This window comes from Triticum urartu, chromosome 3A (assembly GCF_056163025.1).
Source record: "Triticum urartu cultivar PI428250 chromosome 3A, HENAU_Tu73, whole genome shotgun sequence".
NCBI classification, from domain to species: domain Eukaryota; kingdom Viridiplantae; phylum Streptophyta; class Magnoliopsida; order Poales; family Poaceae; genus Triticum; species Triticum urartu.
In genome coordinates, this window is record NC_141875.1 from 634,906,948 (window position 1) to 634,918,416 (window position 11,469).

At 41.1% G+C, this 11,469-nt stretch overlaps 1 protein-coding gene across 1 annotated transcript; it reads left to right on the plus strand.

Annotated features, from left to right (window-relative positions):
• The first annotated feature begins 8,577 nt into the window (after positions 1-8,577).
• On the plus strand, positions 8,578-9,369 carry LOC147980955 (protein FAR1-RELATED SEQUENCE 5-like). The gene has a single exon (XM_087515812.1). The coding sequence runs from the start codon at positions 8,578-8,580 to the stop codon at positions 9,367-9,369; it is 792 nt and encodes a 263-aa protein (XP_087371938.1).
• The last annotated feature ends 2,100 nt before the right edge of the window (positions 9,370-11,469 follow it).

Below are 11,469 nucleotides of genomic sequence, written 5' to 3' on the forward strand. Positions count from 1 at the left end.
GCGCGACACAGAGGGCACCATAGGACAGCACCAAAGTAAAACATACAACTCATACCAATCTAGATCATAAATCAACCCAAGGACAAAGGATAACTACTCAAAACATCATAGGATGGCAACACATCATTGGATCATAATATGTGGCATAAAGCACCATGTTCAAGTAGGGATTACAGTGGGGTGTGGGAGAGTGGGCCGCGTAAAAGAGATGAGGGTGATGATGATGATGGTGATGTTGATGAAGACAATCACAACGGTGATGATTCCCCTCCCGATGGCACTCCGGTGCCACCGAGAGAGAGGAGGAGAGGTTCTCCCCCTTGTGCTTCCTCCTCCATGGCCTCCCCCCTAGATGGGGAGAGGTTCTCCCCCTGGTCCTTGGCCTTCATGGTGATGATGGCCCCTCCGAGATCCTCCTTCCATGCCCTCCGGTGATGATGGACCCCTCCGACAAGGTGCCAGAGAGGGCCTAGATTGCTTTTCGGTGGCTACAGAGGCTTCTCGCGGCGGAACTCCCGATCTAGGCTAATTTTCTAAGGTTTCTGTATTTATAGGAATTTTTGGCGTCGGTCCCACGTCAGGGAGGTGCCCGAGGCGTCCATGAGGCAGGGGCCCATGCCTAGGGGGGTGGGCGTGCCCCCCACCCTCGTGGACAGCCTGGGACTCTTCTGTCCCAACTCTTTTACTCCGTGGTCTTCTTTTGGTCCATAAAAAATCGTCAAAAATTGGCACGTCAATTGGACTCCGTTTGATATTCCTTTTCTGTAAAACTAAAAAACAAGGAAAAACAGAAACTGGCACTGGGCTCTAGGTTAATAGGTTAGTCCCAAAAACCATATAAAATAGCATATAAATGCATATAAAACATCCAAGGTTGATAATATAATAGCATGAACACTTCATAAATTATAGATACGTTGGAGACGTATCTGCATTCCCAAGCTTAATTCCTGCTCGTCCTCGAGTAGGTAAATGATAAAAGAAATAATTTATGAAGTGTGAATGCTAGCAAGTGCATAAGTTTCATCAATGATAGTTCCAATCACTTTTTCTAGCATCAGTATATATCATAACAGTAGCTCATTTTCATAAAACTTTTCATGATCAAGTAACAAGCTATTCACATGTTAAAGTATAGATCATAAACTCTCTTGAAACTAACAAACTATATTCTCAGTCATCAAACAATTGCAATTCATCTTACTTTCAGGAAGGGTCTATGTCAGAGCTTTGATTTAGCAAACTCCACATACTCAACTATCATTTAGTCTTTCACAATTGCTGACACTCACGTGATATTTATGGGTTCAAAGTTTTAATCTGACACAGAGAAAGATAGAGGCTTATAGTTTTGCCTCCCAACGTTTTACCTCAAGGGTAATGTCAACAACAATAGTTCATGAAAACTTACATCCAGTTGGATATATATATATATATATATCAGGATCTTTCCAACACAATGTGCTTGCCAAAGGATAAAATGTAAAAAGGAAAGGTGAAGATCACCATGACTCTTGCATAATGGTAGAAGATAAAAGTAAAAGATAGGCCCTTCGTAGAGGGAAGCAGAGGTTGTCATGCGCTTTTATGGTTGGATGCACAAAATCTTAATGCAAATAGAATGTCACTTTATATTGCCACTTGTGATATGGACCTTTATTATGCAGTCCATCGCTTTTATTTCTTCCACATCACACGATCGTATAAAGCTTATTTTCTACACATTAATAGATCATACATATTTAGAAGGCAATTTTTATTGCATGCACCGATGACAACTTACTTGAAGGATCTTACTCAATCCATAGGTAGGTATGGTGGACTCTTGATAACCCACAAGTATAGGGGATCGCAACAGTTTTCGAGGGTAAAGTATTCAACCCAAATTTATTGATTCGACACAAGGGGAGCCAAAGAATACTCTCAAGTATTAGCAGCTGAGTTGTCAATTCAACCACACCTGGAAACTTAGTATCTGCAACAAAATATTTAGTAGCAAAGTAATATGATAGTAGTGGTAACGGTAGCAAAAGGTAACAGTAGTAAAAGTAATGTTTTTGGTATTTTGTAGTGATGATAGCAATAGCAACGGGAAAGTAAATAAGCGAAGAACAATATATGGAAAGCTCGTAGGCAATGGATCGGTGATGGAGAATTATGCCGGATGCGGTTCATCATGTAACATTCATAACCTAGGGTGACACAGAACTAGCTCCAATTCATCAATGTAATGTAGGCATGTATTCCGAATATAGTCATACGTGCTTATGGAAAAGAACTTGCATGACATCTTTTGTCCTACCCTCCCGTGGTAGCGGGGTCCTTACAGAAACTAAGGGATATTAAGGCCTCCTTTTAATAGAGTACCAGAACAAAGCATTAACACACAGTGAATACATGAACTCCTCAAACTACGGTCATCACCGGTAAGTATCCCGATTATTGTCACTTCGGGGTTAACGGATCATAACACATAATAGGTGACTATAGACTTGCAAGATAGGATCAAGAACTCTCATATATTGATGAAAACATAATAGGTTCAGATCTGAAATCAAGGCACTTGGGCCCTAGTGACAAGCATTAAGCATAGCAAAGTCATAACAACATCAATCTCAGAACATAGTGGATACTAGGGATCAAACCCTAACAAAACTAACTCGATTACATGATAGATCCCATCCAACCCATCACCGTCCAGCAAGCCTACGATGGAATTACTCACGCACGGCGGTGAGCATCATGAAATTGGTGATGGAGGATGGTTGATGATGACGATGGCGACGGATTCCCCTCTCCGGAGCCCCGAACGGACTCCCGATCAGCCCTCCCGGGAGGATTTAGGGCTTGGCGGCGGCTCCGTATCGTAAAACACGGTGAATTCTTCTCTCTGATTTTTTTCTCCCCGAAACACAATATATAGAGTTGGAGTTGGAGTCGGAGGAGCTCCAGGGGGCCCACGAGGTAGGGGGGCGCGCCCTAGGGGGGCAGGCGCGCCCCCCACCCTCATGGACAGGTGGTGGGCCCCCTGGCCTTCATCTTTTGCAGGTATTTTTTATATTTTCCAAAAAGTTGCTCCGTGAAGTTTCAGGTCATTCCGAGAATGTTAGTTTCTGCACATAAATAACACCATGGTAATTCTGCTGAAAACAGCATCAGTCCGGGTTAGTTCCATTCAAATCATGCAAGTTAGAGTCCAAAACAAGGGCAAAAGTGTTTGGAAAAGTAGATACGACGGAGACATATCAACTCTCATGGCAAAACTAGTTTAAGGAATGTTTGGAAGCACAAGTAGTATCTCTACTTGATGCAAAGAATTTGGCTAGCATGAGGGGGAAAAGCAAGCTCAACATGTTGGATGATCCAAGACAATATACTTTATTTCGGATATAAGAAAACATAACCCATTACATTGTCTTCCTTGTCCGACATCAACCTTTTAGCATGTCATATTTTAATGAGTGCTCACAATTACAAAAGATGTCCAAGATATTATATTTATATGTGAAATCTCTCTTCCTTCAATATTCTTTCATGAATTGTTCAAGTGACCAATTCTACGTTTGCTAACTTTCAATAAGTTTACTGCCTATACTTATTCTATGTGAAGTCATTACTCCCCATGGTATAAGCATATGAAACATATATAAATTCAGATTTATGATGTTCAATTATTCAACCATTTACTCATAGGATATACGTGAAGCACGTGAGTAAATGACAAACTACTCCAAAAGATCATAGTGAAGGACACTGAGTAGTCAAATAATTAACTAGCCATGGGAGGATTCTTTTTCATTTAATATTTCAGATCCAACGATTTTATTCAAATGGCAAGTAAAATTGAAAATACGCTCCAAGCAAAACACATATCATGTGACGAATAAAAATATAGCTCTGAGTAAGGTATACCGATAGTTTTGAAGACGAAAGAGGGGATGCCTTCCGGGGCATCCCCAAGGTTAGACGCTTGAGTCTTCCTTGAATATTACCTTGGGGTGCCTTGGGCATCCCCAAGCTTAGGTTCTTAACACTCCTTATTCTCCTCATATCGATATCTCACCCAAAGCTTGAAAACTTCAATCACACAAAACTTAACGGAACTTCGTGAGATAGGTTAGTATGATAAAGAGTAAACCATTCACCTTGGTACTGTCAAATACAAATATCATAATTGTTCTCACACAATGCCTACTGTACAATATCATTTCTACAATTTATATTGAGAAATATAAGTCATAGAAACTAGAAAACAAGCAAACTATGCAATGAAAACAGAATCTGTCAGAAACAGAACAGTCTGTAATGTTCTGAACACTAACCATACCTATGCTACTAAAAAAGTTATGAAATAAATTGGTGGACGTGATGAATTTGTCTATTAATCTTCTTCAAAAAGAATCAACCTAATCACACTCTCCAATAAAAAATGGCAGCAAATCTCGTGAGCGCAAAGTTTCTGTTTTTTTACAGCAAGATCACATTAACTTTCACCCATGTCTTCCCAAAGGTCTTACTTGGCACTTTATTGAAACAAAAGCTATAAAACATGATTAATACAGTAGCTTAATCATGAGAACACACAAAAACATTAAGGTTAAATATTGGGTTGTCTCCCAACAAGCGCTTTTCTTTAATGCCATTTAGCTAGGCATGATGATTTCAATGATGCTCACATAAAAGATAAGAATTTAAACATAAAGAGAGCATCATGAAGAATATGACTAAAAAATTTAAACCTAACCCACGTACTATGCCTAGGGATTTTGTGAGTACACAACTTATGGGAACAAGAATCAACTAGCATAGGAAGGAAAAACAAGGATAACTTCAAACCTTTAAGCACATAGAGAGGAAACTTGATATTATTGCAACTCCTACAAGCATATATTCCTCCATCATAATAATTTTCAGTAGCACCATGAATGAATTCAACAAAATAACCATCACATAAAGCATCCTTTTCATGATTATACCGGGATTACAAGCATAGACATTTTTCTACTCTTCACATAAGCAAAATTCTTCTCATTCGGAATACCGGGATCACTGGTTCCTAGAGTTGACACTCTTCCAAACCCGCTTTAGATGATAGTATTACTCAAACTCCAAAAGATATAAGTGAAGTTCATGGATCATTCTACAATTAATATAAACTAACCAATGTCCAAGCTCAAAATGTATAAGTGAAGCACACGAAGCATTCTACAAAACCATACTCAATAGATTTAAGTGAAGCACAAAGAGAAATTCTATAAGATCATACTTAAAAGATATAAGTGAAGCACATGAGGTATTCTATAAATTGATGAAGGGACATCTCATACTAGCATGGTTCTTAAAGAAAAATAAAAACACAAGGGACACAAATCATGTGAACAAAACAAAAACCGAGGTGTACCGATAATTGTTGAAGAAGAAAGATGGGATGCCAACCGGGGCATCCCCAAGCTTAGATGATTGAGTATCCTTAGAATATTTACTTGGGGTTCCCTGTGAATCCCCAAGATTGAGCTCTTTCCTCTCTTTATTCTTCTCATATTGATAGCTCCTCGATCTTCGAACACTTCATCCACTCAAAACTTTAACAAAAACTTTGTGAGATCCGTTAGTATAATAAAGCAAATCACTACCTTTAGGTACTGTTGTGAACTCATTCTAAATTCATATTGGTGTAATATCTACTGTATTCAAACTCATCCATGGTTCATACCCTCCGATACTACTCATAGATTCATCAAAATAAGCAAGAAACACATAGAAAACAGAACATGTCTAAAACAGGACAATCTGTAGTAATCTGGAAGTTAAGTAAACTTCTGTGACTCCAATAATTATGAAATAAATTTGAAAATTTGAGAAATTTATACATAAGTAATGTGCAAAATGTTTCAGACCCATTTGACTTTCCAGTAAAAAATGTAAAATCACGCGCTACAGCCAAAGTTTCTGTTTTTGTTCTGCACATAGTAAACAAGCAATCTAATCATCCTAAACCAAAGCTTGGCACATTATTTTTATAATACAATGGATATATACAAGGGGATAATTATTTACAGAGTAACTTCCATGAAAAATTCTACATTGTTTCCATGAGCATGAACACAAGTGCTCAAGGTCGACCCTCCCTTCTTCAATGCATAACTTTCCAATCACTTCTCTTTTTGAAAAACTTTTTAGGCATGAGAGGCAAGTAATAACTTTTTTGTATGTTTCACCCACAACTAAACATAAAAAAAAGGAAAAACAAAATCTACTTAGTGAAGAAAGCAAACAAGCACACACGAGAATATCAACCCCATGCTATTGCTCCTCGGCAACGGTGCCAGAAAAGAGCTTGATAATCCCCAAGTGCAAGGAAACATCGTAGCAATTTCCAGAGGTGGAAGTGATAAGTATGGAGTGTCGAACCCACAAGGAGCTAAAGGTAAGATCAATATTCTCTCAGGCCCTATCTTCCACTGATACGACTCTACGTACACCAAACGTTTGCTTCCAACTAGCAACGAGAAATAAAACTATGTTGTGGGTATGAAGAGGATAACTTTGTAAGATATCAGAGAGCTAAAATATAAAAGTAGGTGCTGTTATCATGAAGTTAGAATATATTACTAAATATTATAAATAGCAAGTGTGGAATAATGGTGGATCGGTGTGCGGAATTGTCCTAGGCAATTGTTAACTAGACCGGTAATCACTATTGCAGTTTCATATGAGGGAGATGCATAAGCTAACATACTTTCTCTACTTGGATCATATGCACTTATGATTGGAACTCTAGCAAGCATCCGCAACTACTAAAGATCATTAAGGTAAAACCCAACCATAGCATTAAAGCATCAAGTCCTCTTTATCCCATATGCGACAACTCCCTTACTCGGGTTTGTGTTTCAGTCACTCACGCAACCCACTATAAGCGAATCATAAACGTATTGCAACACCCTACAGCGGGAACCCCTCACGCTTGCGTGACACGGAGGGCACCATAGGACAGCACCAAAGTAAAACATACAACTCATACCAATCTAGACCATAAATCAACCCAAAGACAAAGGATAACTACTCAAAACATCATAGGATGGCAACACATCATTGGATGATAATATGTGGCATAAATCACCATGTTCAAGTAGGGATTACAGCGGGGTGCGGGAGAGTGGACCGCGTAAAAGAGATGAGGGTGATGATGATGATGGTGATGTTGATGAAGATGATCACCGCGGCGATGATTCCCCTCCCGATGGCACTCCGGTGCCACCGAGAGAGAGGAGGAGAGGTTCTCCCCCTTGTGCTTCCTCCTCCATGGCCTCCCCATAGATGGGGAGAGGTTCTCCCTCTGGTCCTTGGCCTTCATGATAATGATGGCCCCTCCGGGATCCTCCTCCATGCCCTCCGGTGATGATGGCCCCCTCCGGCAGGGTGCCAGAGAGGTCCTAGATTGGTTTTCGGTGGCTACGGAGGCTTCTGGCGGAGGAACTCCCGATCTAGGTTAATTTTCCGAGGTTTCTATATTTATAGGAATTTTTGGTGCCGGTCTCACGTCAAGGAGGTGCCCGAGGCGTCCACGAGGAAAGGGCCCATGCCCAGGGGGTGGGCGCACCCCCCACCCTCGTGGATAGCCCAGGACACTTCTGGCCCAACTCTTTTACTCCGGGGTCTTCTTTTGGTCAATAAAAAATCGTCAAAAATTGGCACGTCAATTGGATTCCGTTTGATATTCCTTTTCTGTAAAACTCAAAAACAAGGAAAAAACAGAAACTGGCACTGGGCTCTAGGTTAATAGGTTAGTCCCCAAAACCATATAAAATAGCATATAAATGCATATAAAACATCCAAGGTTGATAATATAATAGCATGAATACTTCATAAATTATAGATACGTTGGAGACGTATCACAACCACATGTATATAAAAGTCGCCATTAACGAAGGTCAATAAAAAATGCCATGTTATGGGGTTTTAGTGAGGTTGTTGCATCGTCGATCACATGAATAACCACATTTGGAATTAAAAAAAGTAAGGGAAACACAAAAATGGGGTGTGCGTGTGGGAGGGGTCTGTGGAGAGAAACTTTCCTTGTGTGTGTGAAACAAAGGTTGTCAGAACCATGTCAATGAAATTGGAGTGTCAAAAATATCATGTAAGTTGTCATGTTTGAACATTTGAAATTGCCAAATGAAATTGAAAAAACACAACCGGTGTTGCAGCAAAAAAATGATGCATCAGTGGACCGACTACCATTTCGTCAGTACTACAAGTTGCCACGTGTACTGAAAAAAAATGTTTGACACAAATGTGAATTACGTACTTGCAAATTGCAGGGACTGGTACTTCGCACCAAGGGGCAGCGACTGCCATGACTACTTCACATTCACACGTACAATAGACCTATCAGTCAAGAAAACAGGACCGGTTGTTACCAGCATGGTAGGCACGTCAAGTGCAACTGGATATGACACTGTTGAGACGAAAGTAAGCAACCAAGGATCTGATGATGGAAACTCGGATACAGAGATACGGGACGAACCTGATGGTGAAGATCAACAAGAGCAGCTTGAGGACGAGATGTAGTCCGCAATGGCGCCGCCAGTAGCACCGTACAAGCGGATGAAATTTGCTACATTTGAAGATGCAAGGGAGTACTATCAGTGTTATGCAAAATACAACAATTTTGCTATATACATAGATCATCGAAGAACGCTTAAGAAAACTGGAGAGTACAACCGGGCAGGGATGAGGTGTCACAAGTCTAGGAGGAACAAACCAAAAAAGGGAGGTGATGGTCCAGCAGTCCCGAAACGCAGACGAGATGTTATGGTGAGAACAAACTGGCCTGTCCGAATGAAGCTGAGCGTGGAAGGGGCTTGGTGGGTGGTAACAAAATATGTTGGACACCACAACCATGACATGATAAAGACATTTGACCTTGTGAAGTTTATGAGCGCTTACCGTGGGTTCACCCCACAAGAGGAACAGTTCGTGAACTTGCTGCATGACTGCAACCTCCAGCCTGGGAGAATGGTGCACATCCTCTCAATGATTCATAGCAAAAGCGGCAAGCTAAGCAGCCTGCCATACATGCCTTCACATGTGGTAAACCTGGTAGCAAACTATCACAGGGAAAGTCAACTATCAGACATGGACAACACAATTGCATACTTCATGCAGAGGGAGAAAGACGATCCCGACTTCTTCTACATAATAAAACTGGATGATGAGGACCGCGTTGTGAACATGTACTTGATAGATGGTGCAGCACGCAGGGCTTACAAGCACTTTCGCGACTGTGTGTCGTTCGATGCAACGTATCTAACAAACATGTACAAGATGTCGTGTTGTCCGTTCATTGGCATAAACAACCACAACTAGTCACTGCAGTTCGGATGCGGTTTTGTTCGCAACGAGGATACGGGCAGCTATGCTTGGTTGTTCAAAACATTTTTGAAATGCATGGGCGGCCTCGCGCCAATGAACATGACGACGGACCAGGATTTCGGGATGCGTGGAGACATTGAGGAAGTGTTCTCAACAACCATACACAGACACTACAGGTGGCATGTCATAAAAAAGGCAGAAGAGACATTAGGCCCTTCTTTGCTGACAGACCGAAACTCCACAAAGCATTTGAATTATGTGTGGACCACAGCTTAACCCCAGAAGAATTCGAAACGAGCTAGAAGGCAATGATAGAAAAGTACCAAGTCCAAGACAATGATACACTACAAAATCTTTGGAATATGAGAATATTCTGGGTGCTAGCTTATTTTACGCAGTGTTTCTACCCCTTCCTGCAGACTACACAACGCAGTGAGGGGTTTAACGCTGTTATAAGATGGTATGTGAACCCTAGCAATTCAATTCTCAGATTTGTCTAGCAGTACAGCGCAATACAACAAAAAATTCTAGGAGCCGAGCTACAATTGTTAGCTAACACAACACTCAAAGACCCCCAACTATACTCATGCAATCCATGGGAGAGACAAATGATGAGAACATACACACGGCAAATTTTCTACAGGTTAGTGTCTCTCTTGTAAAGCGTACATGAAATCACTGATATAGGTAAGCATGTAAAATATTCTTACCATGCATACAAACAGAAAATTAACATTGGCATGCATGTGCTAAATGGCCTTGCCATTCAATTTGTACTTGCCTTGGAAAATGAATGCATCATTCTAAAAAATTCAAAAAACGGTTGACGCACGAATTTTGCCATGCATATGATAACGTGGCTGTCGCGCACGTGCCAACATGTTTTTTTGCCAAATAGTGACTACCGATGTCGCAAGCTGCTAATCTGTGGAGAAATGTAATGCAAATGCAGAATGAACTTGCCATGCATGTGACACTAATGTTGCCATGAAAAATGAGTTGGAAAAGATGGCTTGCATTAGTTAGAGTGAACTTGCCATGTGAGCGCATTGAAGTTTCCATGCACGTGGCAATGAACTTGCCAGGCATAAAGTAAATGAACTTGCCATGCATAAATCAATGATCTTACTAGTCATGTGGACTAAAAAATGACGTGCATTTGCGAAAGAATAAAATGTTGTCATGTATATACTACTGAAAATTGCCATGTAGTAGCAGCTAACTAAAGGTATTTCCTTGCAGGTTTCAGCATGAGCTAAGGCTGTGCAGCGGGTACACTATGCTTAGAATTGATGAGTACAATTATAAAGTTTGTACGCTGTGAGACCTGTCTGACTCAGAAAATGAGGACCCGGACAAGGGAAGAAACTACATGGTGACAACAGACATATCAAATGGTGTGTACTACTGTCAATGTTGCAAGTTTGAAAGAGACGAGATGCTCTGCTGCCACATACTAAGGGTCATGGACTTCAGTGCTGTGAAGAAGGTGCCAGCTAGGTACATACTGGAGCGCTGGACTTGGAATGCTGATGAAGCACTTTGCCCCCATGGCGCCCAGGAAGTGATCGCGGTGCATGAAGATGGTCCCAACACAAGTATGGACACAGTGAGGCATATGGTAATGACAAGAAGATTTGCCCACATAGAAGATGATGCATGCAAGCATGAAGAAATGAGCAGGGCCGTAGAAAGGCACACAAAAGCATTAGAGAGGGAACTAGAGTCAATCAAGAAGAGGATGGCCGAGGAAGCTCTACATCGATTCCCAAAAAAGACCAAAACTGCTACAACTACATCAACAGGGCCGTCAACTGATAACTTTGAGGTGGGCTCTGGCGCATCAAACATGTACACACACGTCCAGAACCCTCCCAGGACACTCACAAAAGGGAGACCGAAGCAGATTAGGTTCAAGGCAGCGCTTGAGATCCAAGGCAAGCACAAGAAGGGTACGAAGTAATCAGTTTCGGAAAGATTAGTGTGCAAAGATGTGCATGCGAAACAATGTGAATCATGGGGAATTTGAATGATGGTGCGCACTAAGATGAATTCTGTGATGGAGAAATGATAAACTTGCCATGCCTATAAAAC